Source organism: Mesocricetus auratus, unplaced genomic scaffold (assembly GCF_017639785.1).
Source record: "Mesocricetus auratus isolate SY011 unplaced genomic scaffold, BCM_Maur_2.0 Super-Scaffold_100006, whole genome shotgun sequence".
Lineage (NCBI taxonomy): Eukaryota > Metazoa > Chordata > Mammalia > Rodentia > Cricetidae > Mesocricetus > Mesocricetus auratus.
In genome coordinates, this window is record NW_024429190.1 from 50,465,989 (window position 1) to 50,484,573 (window position 18,585).

At 39.4% G+C, this 18,585-nt stretch overlaps 1 protein-coding gene across 1 annotated transcript in view; it reads left to right on the forward strand.

Moving 5' to 3' along the window:
- Gabrb1 (gamma-aminobutyric acid type A receptor subunit beta1) overlaps positions 1–18,585 on the forward strand; it is a 418,614-nt gene that overhangs the window by 381,172 nt on the left and 18,857 nt on the right. The window contains exons 6-8 of the mRNA XM_005080793.3: positions 3,617–3,754; positions 3,928–4,080; positions 7,901–8,145. Of these exons, the coding sequence (XP_005080850.1) occupies positions 3,617–3,754; positions 3,928–4,080; positions 7,901–8,145 (536 nt within the window). The remainder of the gene's footprint in view (positions 1–3,616; positions 3,755–3,927; positions 4,081–7,900; positions 8,146–18,585) is intronic.

Below are 18,585 nucleotides of genomic sequence, written 5' to 3' on the forward strand. Positions count from 1 at the left end.
GGGTCCTCTTGCTGTACCATCCCCTGTTGGAAGGGAGAAGTCAGATAACCACAGGATGGAAACATAAGGATGAAAGAATCATACTATACCCAAATACATGCTTCGCCCCTTCAGTCTCAGCACTCAGGAAACAGAAGCAGATGTACTTTGTGAGTTTAAAGCCAGCCTGGTATACATATTAAGTTCTAGGTCAGCCAGGGCTCCACGATGAGTCTCCCTCTCCCTTTCCCCTTCCCCCTCCTCCTCCCTCTCCCTCTCCCTCTTTCTCTCTCAATATCTGATCACCCATACAGCTTCACTGTACAGTGGGGAGTAAATTTTATTTGCAGAGTAGAAAATTCATCCAAAATAAAGCATTTCAAACAATTCTAATGTTCAGACACTTCTACATCATACTAACTCAGTGAATCTTCATCTGTTGATATCAACTTAATTTTATCTGTACTTTCTGCATCACTAAGAAGTCCCCAGGGGCTGGGAGGAAATTCTGAGTGCTTCTTTGTGGTTGTTGCTAGGAAACAACATCCTTGGTATCGGAGTACTCAGACTGAAACGCTGTGTGAAGTCACTGGTTCATAAAAGAAAACCTTTGGTAAATAGATTGTTTAGGTGTGAGTAAATTGATGTTCTCTCTCTGTGGCAAAATGTTCTTGTGTAACCTTTGAATAATAGTGTACTTCTAGGCCTCCATTCTTTGCTTGGATCCAGCTGCCATTATTGCTCCCATGAGAACTCCAGCATCTATATAAATTGGAGTGAGCATTCTCTTTTTCTCCCAAATCATCTGTAATTATCTCAGTGCCTAGAGCACTGTGAGTAATGAGTTTTAGTTAAACAAAGTGAAATGAGCTTGGAAATAAAGACCCAGACCACTGACTGTCTGCATAAGTTGTTGAATACTATAGTCCCTCCTCATCCCCAGGGAGATGTTTCTAGATGTTCAGAGATAGGTGCCCAAAGCATGACATACGCCAATCCCACATACACTATGCTTTTCCTTTATGTACATATCTAGAACATAAATTAGGCAAAATAAAAAATAAATAACAACCACAATGAAACAGAAATAATAGTAAGTGGAACATCCATGATGACATCTGTAACAAATTTTAGGCGGGCTTGTGTGGATACAGTCTCACTATCAAGGGTTACTGGAGTGTGACCACTGCAGTACTGAGACAGTTGATTGGACAACTGACATGACTACTACGTGGCAAATGAGTGGGAAGCATACACAGATCAGCAAGGATGAGCTGGACAAAGAGGCCTCTCATGTCGTAGGTGGGTTAGAGCAGGAGAGCACAGTATTTCATAGGACAATTAAGAATGATGTATGGTTCAAGCTCATGGTATGTTTATGTTTAGAATTTTCCATTTAATATAACTGGGCCACCTAGACTGTGGGAATAGAAATTTTACATAAGAGAGAACTATCATGAATATTAAAATCTGCTTTGGCTGGTTGTCGCATTCCAGTTTTATTTAGAGTTATGCTGTTGCCCAGAAGTAGGAGCTAACAGGGCTGCCAGTTTGGCTCACCTACACCCCTCTCTCTTAACTCAAACTACAAACTGTCTGTGACTCCCACAACTGAACTTCTGCTAGAATTCTGCCCCCACCCTAGATTCTGAAAACTGAAGCAGCAGCTGGAGATTGAAATCTATCACCTTGTTAATGTAGCACGCCTAGAGCAAGACAGAAGCTTTTCATTCCTGGATGTAGAGAATATACATCTGTGTGTTTATCTATCCATCTTTCTTTCTGCATTATCTGTCTGTATGTCTGCCTATCCATCACCTATCTATTCATCTATCCATCACCTATCATCCATTCATGCATCACCCATCAATCCACTTATCAATCCATCCATCACATATCTATCCCTCCATCTATCCATCACCCATATACCCATTCATCATACATCTATCTGTGTCTCCATCCATCCATCACTCATCTATTTATATACCCATCTACCCATCACCAAACAATCTACTTCTGTATCTCCTGTAGAGCTGTTCATGAATTCTTACCAGATATGCCAATGTTAAGCATCAGTGTTACATATTCATACCCAAGTTTGACATAAATCTCCAATGCATCAATTAGTCCAAGGTAGATTGTATTAAGTCTAAAAAGTCAAGAGGATCTTGCAGCCTCTCAGAAACAATGTTTATGCACAACAGTAAATACCTTTTATTTCCATGTCTATATTTAGGTCATTATAGATGGATTCTTTCATATGAATATTACTTTTTGGAGAGAAGGCAAGTTCTTTAATCTAATCGGTGATGGTTTAATGAGAAATTAAATGTATGATATTATGTTCCTATAAATGGTAGTTTTATAGGGAGTCAAGTATAAACCAGCTATTGTTCAATAAATTCAGGAATGAGAATTTAAAATTTTTTGAAGAGGAACTTTAATTATTTTAAGAAGTAAAATTGAGATAGTTTTTTTTAGACATACATACCAAAAAAGGGGGGATAAGAAGAATGACTAAAATTTATTTCACTCTTGAAGTGGTAAATTCATGCAATTCTTTGACACTTTTACTCAGCTTCCAAATTTTAAACTTATAAAAAAATCTTGGAAAGATGTTGCTGCTGTAGTCAAAAGTAGGCCAGCATAATGCATACTACAAAGAGCTCGTAGGGTTACCTTTGAAATATGTCAGTAACTCTACTTTAAAAAAAAAAGATGTGTCTTTATTTGAGTTGAATGCAAAAAGAAATGGAAAAATCAAATGTGTGTTTAACTGGTTAAAATGGATTTTAAATGAGCTGAATTATTTCAAGACTTTTAAAAACATACCCATGCATTATTATACAATTTACTCTTATACACCACCATGACGCAACCAGGCCACTGACAAATAGGGACAGACCAGAGGAAGAAAACAGGCCATGAACATAGGACCTTCCATGCCAAAGCCAGGGGCACACTTTCAACTGTCTTTAATCTTCCCCAGGTTCCTTGACATTAAAGCCCACCCTCAGAGATCCAAAGAGATCAATAATTCATAAAGTACCTAGTATAATCAAGAATGTATGTAATTCCTAAGATTTTACCTATATGTTACCTATAATAATACTAGCTACAATGGAAGGATATAAGCCTGGTTACTCTTTTAAATGAAATGTGTGTTTATTTTTAAATGCCTTGATCATTTATTCAAGGTTTGATAATTCACTATATTCTCATTACCCCATAAGCTCCACTTTTAATAACTATACTTAACATTTAATTCCATTTTTGTTCTTAGATAATGCATAATCCAAATCCATTTCCAGAGCCCTGGAGTGCAAACACCCCTTGCTTTAATAAAAGAGTGCCCATCCATAGATACAATAAAGACAAATTTGTAGCAGTAATACAAGGTAATAAAAGTTCAGGGAGCTTATGCTCACTAAGCCAGATGAGTCTCTTTCCTCACCACAGCCACCCCTAATCCATCAGAAATAGCATTCTATGTAGGAGCTATCTGCTATTCAAATTCAAAATGATACTCTTTGTCCCAGTGCACTACGAATATTCCCTCTGGCTGGAAGATGGTCTTCAGAATGCATCTCTAAATTAACTGTGCTCTGTGTGACCAAGCTGTGTTTCTTCACTTCAGATGGCTATACCACTGACGACATCGAGTTTTACTGGAATGGAGGAGAGGGAGCAGTAACTGGGGTCAATAAAATCGAGCTTCCTCAGTTTTCAATTGTTGACTACAAGATGGTGTCCAAGAAGGTGGAATTCACAACAGGTGAAGATGTTTCTTCCCTGATAATCCATGCATGGATGAAAGGGAGGTGGTAATTCTAATCAAATGATGATCTTTCTTTCTTCCCTCCTGCCCTCCCTCCCTCCCTTTCTTCTTCCCTCTCTCCCTCTTTCCTTCCTCCCTCCCTTCCTTCCTTTTTTCTTTTTTAAACCCAGGGGCATATCCACGTCTATCACTAAGTTTTCGTCTAAAGAGAAACATCGGCTACTTCATTTTGCAAACCTACATGCCTTCCACGCTGATTACAATTCTGTCCTGGGTGTCATTTTGGATCAACTATGATGCATCTGCAGCCAGAGTCGCACTAGGTAATGCATTTTATAGTTAGTAGAGCAGACCTTCAAACAAAGAGGCAATGCTAGGGATCAAATGCAGAACCTTCATATAGCAAGTGAAAGAACTAGACTGCAATAGGATGCTTCAAAATAAAGATATCCTGACAAGGGTTAGCTCTTGAATCCCAGGCTGATGCCTGGGAATCCAGCATGGGACTGATCAAGACCCCCTGAATGTGGGTGTCAGTGAGGAGGCCTAGGTAATCTATTGAGCCTTGGGTAGTAGATCAGTATTTATCCTGGGTATACAAATGGACTTTGGACTCCTATCCAACAATGAGAGATGCACCCTCACCCTGGACTCTTGGGGGAGGGTCTAGGCCCTGCCCTGGATGAAATGACAGACTATAGACACCCCCATGGAGGGCCTCACCCTCCCTGGGGAAATGAGGGGATATTGAGGGGGTTGATGGGAGGGTGTGGGAGGAGAGGAGGGAAAGGGAGAGGGACCTGGAATTGACATATGAAGCAACCTTGTTTCTAATTTAAATTTAAAAATAAAAATATATATAAAATAAATAAATAAATAAAAATATCCAAGATGAATTATAAGAGTGTTTATAATGAGTGCAATATCTTTTAGGATTTGCAAAAATTTGAGGATATTCTTCCCATTGAATGAGTGTGGATTGCATGTTAGAATCTTATTACACTGTAATTTTTTTAACCAAATGTCGCTAGCCTTCTCTTTGTTCCCTGCTTTTGACTGTTAAAACACTGGTAACTCATTATTTTAAAATAAACATGGAGAAAACTTACCTTTTGAGTGTCAGCAAGCTGTATCAATTGTTGGGAAATAGTATCCTTTGATTAACTGAAGTTAAAACATACAAATCCTAGTCTTTGCCTTAAATATAACTCATTATGTTCAATAAGGCACAAACAATTCACCAGCTATATTAATGATCTGTGATTGAGTCAGAATAAAAAATGGTTTCTTGTTCAGTGGAACAAAATTCAGAATTAATTTTACCATGATTGAGTAATTGTTGAAAACTGGAAAGCTATATTGAGATTGTAAATTTTTTGGAAAGTTAGGGTATGTAAAATGTGTCTGATGATCTCAAGTAGCCATGTGCAGGTATACCTCGTTATTTAATACTCAGACCCATTTTAGATATCATTCCAGTTTCGGGGAGACAGGGAAAAGGGGGAAATGTCACTTCTGGCTAAGATAACATATCATACCTCTTCTCTCAGTTGCTAAGCTGGATTAACTGATGAGTATATCGTTTCACACAAAGACTAATTGGCATGTTTCCAACCCTCTTCTATTGCCTGAGTACATAAGACTTGCAAAGTCAAGTGCTTGCAGCCTCTAACTAACCTTAAGATGTCCTATGTATAAAGAAAAAGAACAAATAGTTTTACATGTTATATATGCATCTCCAACATACTGGTTTAATAGGAACACAGCCATGTGCATATGCTAGGGTTAAAGAAAACCCTGAATGATATCCAATCTACACAAGGGAAAAAATTCAAAAATATATGTATTCTCATTGTCTATACATGCCTATTCTCAAAGCAAATGACATTTTCATTAAAGATATTAGAGAAACAGGAGAGATAGCTTAGCAGTTAAGAGCTTGTACTGCTCTCTTAGAGAGCACCCATGTGGGGTGGCTCACAAACACCTGTAGCTCCAACTCTAGGGGATCTTATGCCCTCTTCTGGCCTTCTTTGGTACTTGCACTCACAGGCACACAGTCTTACAAAAGCACATAATTTTATAAAGCCAAATATATATAAAGATGTTAATATATAATTATGTTTTGATCCTTAAAATATTAACTAAGGTATTTTAACATACAAAAATTTTAAAACATTTATTTACTATTTTCTAATTTAAAACAAAACTAAAAATGTAAATTTAGTGACTATATAAAAAGAATATTCCTATATTCTATGAAATTTAAAGTTTTATTCAAAGAAACAAGTAAGATCACTTATGATGGAGTTCTTATCAATCCAAGACATTTAAATTAATCATTGATCTGTACTCATTTTACTTCTTTAAATAATATTTGTATTTATTCTTTGAAAAATCATACATCTGTACAGTGTATTTTGATCACATCCCACCACTACTTTCCTCTAACTCTCCCCAGGAACCTCCAACCCACAGCCCTTCTGACTTTATATTTATTGTTGCTGTTATTAGTAGTAGTAGTATTGATAAGAAAATATAATTATATGCTCAATGGAATATAATTCAGCTGTAAAGAAAAATTAAGTCATTAAAATTGCAGGTAGATGGATGAAAATGGGAAAAAATTGTACCCTACCTTTCCATGGTACTCCTGAGGAGCTGTATCAGGAAGTCTGCAGTTTAGCATTATCCCTTGCCAGATGATAGCAGCCCCCTTTTTCCTTCTTCCTCCCTCTCATTCCCCCACACCACTCTCTTCTCATCCTCTTCACAAAGCCTGTCTTTGTTTAATAACTCTCATCTTATTTCAGATATTACCATCAAGTCCCTTGCTTTATTTTAAAATTTTAAATACATAGCTTATAGCTGGGTGAACTACATGAAGATAATTCATCTGAGAATTTTATTTGGTTGGTTGGTTTTGGTTTTTTGAGACACGGCCTCATGTTGCACAAACTATCCACCACCATACTAAGCAATATAGCTCATTTCCCCTATCATATTCAGTGGGCTGTTGTGATATACTAGACAAATGTGAAATCCTGATATTAGGAGTTGCAGTACTGTTTACACAAAATCTAGTTTCTTTTCGTGTTTCTTATTTTCCCCCGATCATTATTCCATTATTACCATTATCAACACAGTATAATCAGTACGCTGTCAAACAAGATACACACTATTAACACCGTTGAGACTTAACAAGGCAGACAAAACATAACCTGTGCTACATTTGTAGGCATCAAGTTTTTTCATCCAATCTAAAAGCTGATATTTTTAATCAACCTTTTTCTAGCATTACGAGATGAATTTGTTACAGGCTCTGGAACCAATGAAACAGAGGTAATATTTCAAAAACCAAAGCAACAAGATTTTATTGTATTAGAGAATTCTTGATGCAAATCACAAAATACCTTAAATGTCTTTCTTCTCTTGGCAATCACGCCTGAGAGACAAATGACTTGAAAATGTGAAATGAAATTGTGAGGTATGTTATATGCTCATGAGATTAAGTTAGTCACCCCAAAAGTGGTCCCCGACTTAGACTTAGATCTGGCGGTGACTACTGTGGATTCACAGGGACTGATTCCAGGGGGAATGACTGACATGTGGAGAAAAAGGAAAGAAAGGATGTAGCTAAGGATGGGTGTAGCTACATAACAGATACATTTGACAGTGGGATTCCAAGGGAACTTTTTAAAATTTCAGGTGTGTGTGTGAAAATTCTAACGTGTGTGCGCATGTGTACGTGTTTTAAATTTCATGTATGTGTGTGTGCTGTGCATGTATAACTCAATGCGTACATGAAAGTCAGACAATAACTTCCCAAGTTGGTTGTCACATTCCACCTTATTTTTGACAGTGGAATTTGTTCTGCTTTTTCACCGCTTTCTTCCTTATATTTGTGTGCTTATTTTTAAAATGTCACTAGCCCTCCATTATCTCTGTGCTCTATGTCATGTCTTAGTAACAGAATCTAGGGGAAACCCTGCCATTTTGTCTTTAGATATATATGTACTTTAGTGGCTTAGCATGCCACTTCCGTCAACGCAGCACATTAAGGGATGGCATTTTTCTTCTTGCCCTTGGAAAACACGACATCACAGAGGTGCCTTCAGCTAAGCTTCAGTCTTCTGTTCGCAGGAATTACCACGGTGCTGACCATGACAACCATTAGCACTCATCTCAGGGAGACTCTGCCAAAGATTCCTTACGTCAAAGCGATTGACATCTATCTGATGGGCTGCTTTGTGTTTGTGTTCCTGGCTCTGCTGGAATATGCTTTTGTAAATTACATTTTCTTTGGAAAAGGCCCTCAGAAGAAGGGAGCAAGCAAACAAGACCAGAGTGCCAATGAAAAGAATAAGCTGGAGATGAACAAAGTCCAGGTAATGTGTTATATATTACTAATGTTATCTCTATTATTTTCATTAATGATGAGGTGCCCAGGATGTTTTTTAGCAGGAAAACATAGTTTTGAAGAGTTGTTTGTTGTTATTAAGGACAAACCAGCTCCTCAATTTACAGATTTGAGAATAGTGGTTTAAAGAAATTACACTGAAAACTACATAAATTGTCAAAAGCGTATGTATCAGTTGTGCATGATTGTAATAAAATAGCTGAAGCAGAATGATTTCACTTTTTTAAAAGCAGTTGTTTAACACACAGTGTTGGAGGCTGAAAGTTTAAATAGTATAATATAACCTCTACCACTATGGTTGGTGGTAAGTTACATGTAGGACAAAGTGATTATGTCACAAAGCAGAAAGCCAGACAAAAATTTGGGGCTTTCAAAGCCCCTTCCAAGGACAGCTATCCCCCACTCACTAGGATGTAACTCTCAATGATCTACCTTCCAACACTGTCACACTGAGAATGGAGTTTCCAACACATGAAAAATTGGGGGATACACTTAACCTAAACCTGAACTGTAATGAATACCTATGACTAAGATCAGCCTCAAGTCCATCATGATTTATTCTAAGCTATTTGTAAAATCACACATGAAAGAATAATGTCAATTCTGCTTGGTAAACAAGTGGAGAACAGTGAACAGACTTAGTTTCTGACCCTCAGTGGAGCTGAACTCATCCATGAAAGCAGCTGGATGGGGAATTTACAAGCACTTCTTATAGAAAAAAAAGAACAAACATAATGCCAAAATTAAAAATCAAAGTGCTTTAAGTGAAGGCAGAGTAGTTTGTATCAAACTCTCCAATAGACAGAAGTTATGAAAACGGCTAATTTTTAATACTGTTTAAAGACATGAGTGACTGAAAACAAGCAAAAGATAGAAAAGAACCAGCCCTCAAAAGAATTGTGAGTTGTACTAGGCCATTAGGCACACGGTTTTCCCCAGCAGCACTTCAGTGGAAAACTGCAGTTTTGCTGGCTGAGTGAGGCAAAGCATGGATGGTGGTACCTGAATTTTCAGAAAGAAGTAGCCAATAGCAGATGCTGAGTATCAGCTTCATTTCAATGTGCAGGTAAGAGCCCAAGAAGCCAAGATGGCAGATTCTTGGTTAGTCCAAAGTGTCAACTAGACAGGGCGTGATCTCACCTAGGAGACAAGCCTCCAGGTACTCTTGAGAGGGATTACTTAGTTTGAGTTATCTGGGTGAGCCTATGAGGGATTATCTCAGCTAAATCAATTGAGATTGGGTTAGAGGAAGACCTATCCTAAAGAGTTCAGCACCATTCTCTGGGTTTATGTCCTGGATCGCATACAAAGAAGCAGCTAGCTGAGAAGAGAGTGTCCGTTGCTTTCTGATTACTGACTGTGGATAAAATGTGGCCAGACCCCTCAAGCATCTATCTCAGAGATTTATTTACCATAATGGACAATACTCTTAAATAGTGAGGCTAAGTTAGTCCTTTCTACCTTAAGTTGCTTTTGTGGGTAATTTCTTCACAGCAGCAGAAAAGGTGGCTAAGGCAACCTCAAAGGGAAATACAGCTACAGACTACAAATGAAATGGAAAAAAACTGAACTTAGAGTTTGTTTTTAGCCCACTTATGTAATTTCATTAAATCTCCAAAATCATCATAATTTAGGAACAAAGTTTAAGTCATAAGAATAAGGAAAAACCCTGAAGTAGACTGTCTTAGTTATGGTTTCTATTGCGTGAAGAGACACCATGACCACTGCAACTCTTATAAAGGAAAACCTGTAATGGGGTGGCTCACTTACAGTACAGAGGTTTAGCCCATTATCATCGTGATGGGAAACAAGGTGGGCATGCAGGCACACAGGGTGATGGAGGTGAGAGTCCTTACATCTTGACTCAAAGGCAACAGGAAGTGGTCTGTCTCACTGGGTGTGGCTTGAGCAAATATGAGACCTTAAAGTCTGTCTCCAAAGTAACTTACTTCCTACAACAAGACTACACCTACTCCAACAAGGTCACACCTCCTAATAGTGATACTCCTTGGGGGGGGGCATTTTCTTTCAAACCACCACATAGACCCACTCTAACAATACACAAAACCACCTATTCTAGGTAATATGCTAGTGATTAAAGAGCCTAAGAAAACAAACCCCAAAATTCTTCAGGGATGATAAAACAACCCAGAGATTCTATAATATAGCATTGCAAACATCTAGAACACAGTAAAACATTAACATACCTGAACAGAAACAGGAAAATGATATCATGATCAAAAGCAATATGACTTCAAGAATCTTAAGTATTGACCTGGAAAATAAGCACTATATCATAACTGTAATTAATACATTTTAAAGTCAATAGGAAATGGAAGTACCAGCCTAGAACTGAAAGCATCCAACATATTCTGAAATAGATGATTAGACAAGCTGTAGTACATTCAAACCATAGAAAACTGTTCTCATTGGGGTCTCTATTGCTGGGATAAAACACCATGACCAAAAGCAACTTGGGGAGAAAAGGGCTCATTTCAGCTTGCATGTCCCAATTGAAACCATGAAATAGAATGGATATAAGTCACAGGCTTGAACATGCCCTTCAATGGACTGGTAGTACATTCTGTGGAATAGAAGGGATTAGTCCCAGTTCCTTTATTCATGTTCTTACTGTGGACACTGCTGTTTGGAGATGCCTACACTGGAACCATGACTCTCTGCTTGTATTTACTTCCTCCTCACTGTTCCCATGCACTCCTAACCCTCTATTGTGGAACGGCTGTAATAGCATGTGTTCATATAGCTATTCTTTAGCATTTTTCTCTGGTTAGACTGTGGTTTACAGTCTATTGTATTTACTATTCTTTCCTTGATAGCTACAATGGGGTAGAAACCAAGTGTTTCTTAAGTAAATGAATGAATATCAGTTAGGACTTCTCCATTATGAGTTTTCAGAACTTATTCAAATTATTGAGTAATACACCATAATGCTTTCTAAATTCTTGCATCTTCATATGAAATGAGAAAAGGAGACAAGAGCGCACTTACTTTAGCTTCTGCCCAAGGCTGCCTTACTGTTTCTATTTTTTCATTTACTTGTGTGTGTGTGTGTGTGTGTGTGTGTGTGTGTGTGTGTCTGTGTGTCTGTGTGTGTGTTGGGGATTGAACTCAAGGCTTCTTGCATACTAGGCAATGAACTCTCAGAATAACAATGTTTTTATTGTGCATGCTTATATGAACCTCTAGTATTCTTTTCAAATTATCATGCCATATACTGTTAGAAATAACTTTCAAGGGTGATTAGGCTAAGACTTTACTGAATTTTTCATACATAGATGGAATAATAATTGCACAGTGTCCTAGCTAGGATTACTCTTGCTGCGGTGAAATATCACTACCTAAAGCAACTTGGGGAGGAGAGGATTTATTCAGCTTGAACAGCACTGTTCAACATCAAAGTAAGTCAGGACAGGAACCTGGAGTCAGGAGCTGATCCAAAGGTCATGGGTGGGTGCTGTTTACTGGTTTGCTCCCCCTAGCTTCTCAGCCTGCTTTCTTATAGAACCCAGGAATACCTGCCCAGAGATGGCCCCACCCACAATGGGCTGTTCCATTAATCACTAATCAAGAAAAATACCTTACAGGCTTGCTCACAGTCTGATTTCTATGAAGATGGTTTTTAAATTGAAGTTTCCTCCACTCAGATGACTTTAGCTTGTGTCAGGTTGACATAAAACTATCTAGCACATGCAATGTCACCATTTCATGCAACAAAAAATGATCCTCAAATGCTTGGGTTTGGCAAATCCCAACCTCATCTTCTTAGCTGGGGACTCAGAGAGGCAATGTGTTCATAAGAAATGTGATCTGCTCAGCTTATCATCCCCAGAAGTTAAAGAGTGTCAACTGTGCTATTTCAAAAACTGCAATGCTGTGGTTAAATGCAAATCTGTAGAAATTATTATGTTTCCCTTAATATGATAGCTGGATGATCTTCTTTCCTGTGGGATGCTTTTAAAAAGTTAAACGTAATTGATATGTGTCCAGTCTCCCAGAGTTTTCATTTGGGAGAGCTCTAGGATTTGTCTTGGTATCCTGGAGTGTGGAGTGACATTGTTCATTATTACGCATCGTTTTTGATGGCCGCAGCTGGGCAGTTAGGGCAAGGGATATCCAGACTGATACCTCCAAAGTGCAGGCCCTGTACTGATTTATACTTCCACCAGCTGCACTTTTTATATGAGTGCAGATGCTGAATCCAGACATTATGAGAGTTTCAATCTCCAAGGCGATAAAGACTGTAGATTCATGAATCCCTCGAGCACCATTGAAAACTAGGGATGGTATTTAGACTTTTGAAAGACAGATTTCACAGCATAACAAGACTTTGAGCAAGCTGCCTCTGGGATACTTTTAAACTAACCTGAAACTTTTTTTAGTTGTATATACTGGCTACAGTGTCTGCTGTGTGCAAATGGATGAATTGGATGTAGGGGTGGTCTGTGACTTGAGACTACCAAACACTGGGAGAATCTATGAAAGATTCATGACAAATGTGCAATTGCAACCACAAAGATTAAGATGGAGAACTTTCCTTTCTGTAACTAGATACCAGTTCTATGATCAGCCTCTTCTTCCCGATTTCTGTTCTTTGTGATAAATCATCCAAACACTTCCAGACAACTTTCTGCATGTGAAGTAATCTGTGCTCTGTGTTGGTCTCCAAAATGCAGGTGAAGATGAGTATTTCAAAGATAAGAAGTCCCATGCTTACATCACAACATGCCTGCTGGCCTTGGAACCTGGCTCTCAGCACTCCTCAGCAGCACTTCCCTTCAGGGTGCCTGGCACATAGGTCCTGTTTGATGAAACTGACTGTCTTGATTTGGCAACTTGAACTTTAAACTTCATACTTTTTCCCAAATCTAGCATGGATCATTTTTTTTATTCCTAAACATGTTTAAACCTATCACATCTCCAGAATTCTTGGGAGTTTAACTATCCTAGAAGGTTTTGTCTTTTCTCCTTCACTTCCTCACTCCTTTGATTTTGCCTCCTCTTCCTGCTCCTCCTCTTTTCCTATACTCTCTCTCTCTCTCTCTCTCTCTCTCTCTCTCTCTCTCTCTCTCTCTCTCTCTCTCTATTATCTACTTTCTTACCTTCCAAATAGGTAGGAATCTTTTGATGAGTAAGACAGAGCTCTAACTTACTAACTACCCCCTGGTTCTAGTTTCTATGAGTGAGACAGAGCTCTAACTTAGTAACTATCCTCTATAAAGGGAAGCCTTCCTGCCAGCCTGGTTCCAGAGCCGCATCAGTCCCAAATAACACACAGGAGGCTATATTAATTATGAAGCTGTTGGCCTTGCTTGTTTCTTACTGGCTAGCTCTGACTTAAGTATTTACTCCATAATTGTTAATCTAAGTATTTCTCTTACTGGAGAGGTTTCCGGGCTTCCTACCCCATGGCATTACATCTTGACTCTCTGTGTTTCTCCTTCCCAGTGTCCTCCTGGACTCCTAGCCCCACCTATCTTGGTTCCCTATTGGCCAACAGTGCTTTATTGACATATACACAGGACTTCCCCCATCAATCCCCTGGTTCTAGTTTCTATGAGTGAGACAGAACTGTAACTTAGTAACTACCCCCTGGTTCTAGTTCCTATGAGGTGCTTTTCAAATGAGCAAGCATGGTAAGCAGAAAGCCTCCCTCTGAATCACCTCATCCCAGTTTCCTTTACATTGGCATTGTTTTCAGTAGATCTTTCTTCCATGGTAACCCCATAAACTCTAGATTTATCATGTCAATGTCCATAATCCCAGCCTAGGTCCTAAGTACTTTACAATAACGCCAAACTCAATAACAGTCAAAATGAATCGTAGGTTTGAGCCCATTTTTTTCTAACTTAAGTCTCCTTGTGATGCAGAATTCAGTCTTTTTAATGAGTAAAATAGAAAACACCAAACGCTCAAATCAGGGCAGCACATGCCTTTGGAGTCTAAAGGATGCCATCAGGGCCACTCTAACTACATGCACCAAAGGAATGTCAGAGTGCTTGTATTAAGGAAACTAAGGGAGTCAGAAAAACAAAACCACAGGCATCACTACACAAAATTAAAACCCTTGGGTTGTGTGTGTAAAGTACAGACTTGGGGCTGGGCAATGATGGCATACAACTTTAATCCCAGCACTTGGGAGGCAGAGGCAGGTGGATCTCTGAGTTTGAAGCCAGCCTGGTCTACAAATCCAGGACAGCCAGTGGTCCACAAAGAAACCCTGTCTTGGAAAAAAAGGATGCAGAACAAGCTGGCAGAATGTTAATACACAATGAAATAAAGTAGGATAGAATTTTTTAAAACAATTTTCAAAGTTGGTTCACACATACTCTTGGTTTGACCACTGAAACTAAAACAGAGTTCAAAGAGAGGATGGAAAGCTTGAGTTTGGGGCTCTTTTGTCTACAGACATTAACTGAGTCCCTCCTGTAGGTCACCTCAGGTTCAGTTCTGGAAGAACCAGACTCTTTAAAGACAGAAATTAAAGAAGATATCAGAAAATGGAAAGAGCTCCCATGCTCTTAGATAGGTAGGATCACCACAGTAAAAATAGCAATCCTGTCAAAAGCAATCTACATATTTAATGCAGTCCCCATCAAAATTCCAGCACAATTCTTCACAGGCCCTGAAAGAACAATAGTCAACTTTATATGGAAAAACAAAAGATCCAGGATAGCCAAAACAACCCTGGTATAATAAAGGAACTTCCAGAGGCATAACCATCCCTGACTTCAAGCTCTTTTATAGAGCCATAGTCCTGAAAACACCTTGGTACTGGCACAAAAATAGACAAGTAGACAAATGGACTTGAATTGAAAACCCTGACATAGACCCACACACCTACAAACACCTGATTTTTGGAAAAAAGAAAGTATCTTCAACAAATGGTGCTGGCATAACTGGATGTTGGCATGTAAAAGACTGCAGATATATCCATATCTATTGCCATGCACAAAACTTAAGTCCAAATGAATCAAAGGCCTCAACATAAATTCAGCCACACTGAACCTCTTAGAAGAGAAAGTAGGTGGTACCCTCGAGCGAATTAGTACAGGTGATTGCTTCCTGAACATAACACCAGTAGCACATACACTGAGATTACAATTAATAAATGGGACCTCCTGAAACTTAGAAGCTTCTGTAAGGCAAATGACACAGTCAACAAAACAAAACGGCAGATCACAGAATGGGAAATGATATTCACTAATCCCACATCTGACAGAGCACTGATTTTCAAAATATACATGCAAAGAACTCAATAAGCTAGTCATCAAACACCAAATAATCCAGTTAAAAAGTGGGGTACAGAACTAAATAGAGCAATTCCACTCTTAGGCATATATCCAAATGAGGTAAATTCATACAACAAGGGCATCTGCTCCACTATGTTCATAGCAGCATTATTTGTAATAGCCAGAACCTGGAAGCAACCTAGATGCCCCTCAACTGAAGAGTGGATAGAGAAAATGTGGTACATTTACACAATGGAGTATTACTCAGCAGAAAAAAACAATGGAATCTTGAAATTCACAGGTAAATGGATAGCACTGGAAGAAACCATCCTGAGTGAGGTAACCCAGTCGCAAAAAGACAAACATGGTATGTACTCACTCCTATATGGATTTTAGACATGGATCAGGATAGTGCCAGTCTGCACTTCCACTGATAGAGAGTCTGGGAAACAGGAAAGTACCTAAACGATATGCATATATGCATAGTACCCAAAAGAAGAGGATTGAGACAAGATCCTCTGAATGGATGGGGAACACGGCGAGGGGTGGGGGGGAGTGGGAGCTGGAAAGAAGAGAGGGGGAGAAGAGGAAGAAAGAGTAGGTCATGGGGGAACAGGAAGTTGAGTGAGTGGGGGTAGAATAGGGGGAAGAGGGAATCATAGGTTAGAAGACAGATCAGGCGCCAGAGTGACCTCTAGTGATCTAAAGGGATAACACCAATTGGCAAGCTAAGCAATAGTGGAGAGACCACCTCGAATGCCCATTCCTGATAATGAACTTGATGTCTATAACCATCCGGGAGCCTTCATCCAGTGATTAATGGAAGCAGAGGCAAACACACAATTAAGCACTGAACTGAACCCAAGGAACCCAGTGACAGAGAGAGAGGAGTGATGAGCAAATTGGCAAAGAATGGGCTGGCAAAACCAGCAGGGACAGCTGATCTGAACAGGGGAGAGCTCTTGGACCCCAGACCGACAGCGAGGAGGCCAGCATGGGACTGATCTGGACCCCGCCCCCCCCCCCCGAATGTGATAGTCAGTGAGGAGGCCTGGGCAACCTATGGGGCCCTGAGCAGTGGATCAGTGTCTATCCCTGGAATACAAACAGTCATCGTGTGCCCATAGCACAGAGGGATGCTCTCTTAGCCTGGACTCTTAGGGGAGTGCCTGGACCCTACCTGGAGTGAAATGACAGACTCTAGATATCCCCTATATGGAAGGAATTGGCAATAGGGTGGGAGGCTGGGGGGAAGGGGAGTGCAGGAGGAGGGAAGGGAGAGGGAACTGGGATTGACATGTAAAACAAGCTATTTAAAATTAAAATAAAAAATGATAAAAGAAAAAAAAAAAGAGAATTCTCAATAGAGGAAGTGGTAAACATCCTTAGCTATCAGGGAAATGCAAATCAAAACAACTCTGAGATACCATCTTGCTCCCATCAGAATGACTAAAAGCAAAAATACCAATGAAAGTTTATGCTGGAGAGGATGTGAAGAAAGGGGAACACTCCTCCACTGCTGGAGGGAGTGCAAACTTGTACAGCCACTTTGGAAATCAATATGACAGTTCTTCAGGAAATGGGAATCAGTCTACCACAAGATCCAGCAATTCCACTTTTAGGTATATACCCAAATGTTGTACATTCATACAACAAGTCTGTTCAACTATGTTCATAGCAGCATTATTTGTAACCAGAACCTGGATGAAACCTAGATGCCCCTCAACTGAAGAATGGATAAAGAAAATGTGATGCAATTACACAATGGAGTACTACTCAGCAGGAAAAAAAAAACAATGGAATCTTGAAATTCACAGGCAAATAGATGGAACTAGAAGAAACCATCCTGAGTGAGGTAACCCAGTCACAAAAAGACAAACATGGTATGTACTCACTCATATATGGATATTAGACATGGAACAAAGAATTGCCAGCCTACAATCCACACCACCAGAGAAGCTAGGAAACAAGGAGGACCCGAAAAGAGACATACATGCCCCACACCCCCCCTCCAGAAGGGGAAAGGGACAAGATCTCCTGAGCTAATTGGGAGCATGGGGGGAGGGGAGAGGGAGTTAGGAGAAAGAGAAGGGGAGAAGAGGAGGGGAGAGGAGGACATGAGGGAGCAGGAAGATTGAGTCAGGAGAAGAATAGAGGAGAGCAAGAAAGGAGATACCATAATAGAGGGAGCCATTATATGTTTAAAGAGAAATCTGGCACTAGGGAAATATACAGAGATAGACAAGGATGACCCCAACTAACAATCTAAGTAATAGTGGAGAGGCTACCTTAAATGCCCTTCTCCAATAATGAGATTGATGACTACCTTATATGTTACTACTTACTGCATTTAACCACTTCAGATATTTTAATACATAAATATAGCAGAACTCATTTCAGTATAATTGAAATAAAACACATTCTTCTTGGCAGTGGCAGCTTTAAAGCCTTGTTGAGGCATACCTTCAGGCTCAATTCATATATTACTTCCTTCGTGCTGGCCAATTCCAAAAGAGTAATATATACTAAGTGGTTCTGAACTACAGATCAGGAAGATTGTGCAGTGATACTGGATGCTAACTCACTTTCTCAAGAAGCCCACAGTCTGTCTGAAGAAGCTGTCCTGTGTGAATAGTGGCCTCTATACATTGCCACAGACAGCCTGGAAGGCCACAGCCTCTTGTACTTCTCCCTCTCCTAGAATGTGCCACACTTTCAGGCTGTGCAACTTTGGAGCCTCTCCTGGCTCTCACTCTATAGACCAGGCTGGTCTCAACTCACATATTCTGTTCTAGGAATCCTCTGTTTGCTCTGAAGTCTGCCAAGTGATAACTCAAGGCCTCTAACATCATCAAGTACTGTTGCCTTTAATTACAATAACTAATTATGTCAGTTAAATCTACAAAATAACTTCACTATGACATCAAGACTAGTGCCAACTTAGCGTGTAAAATTAATGACTGTACAATTTTAACTACCAGTTCTGACATTTACTTGTTCATTCATTCCATCTCTTCATTGTTCTAAGCACCTTTCTCAGTTTGAACAAGATAAAGTCTGACAGAAAATAGTACTACTCTTAATAGATTAAGAGACCTTTAAATCTTGGCACAGAAGATGCTGTGGGCTGTTCTGTAGTTAATTCCAGAAAAGCACAG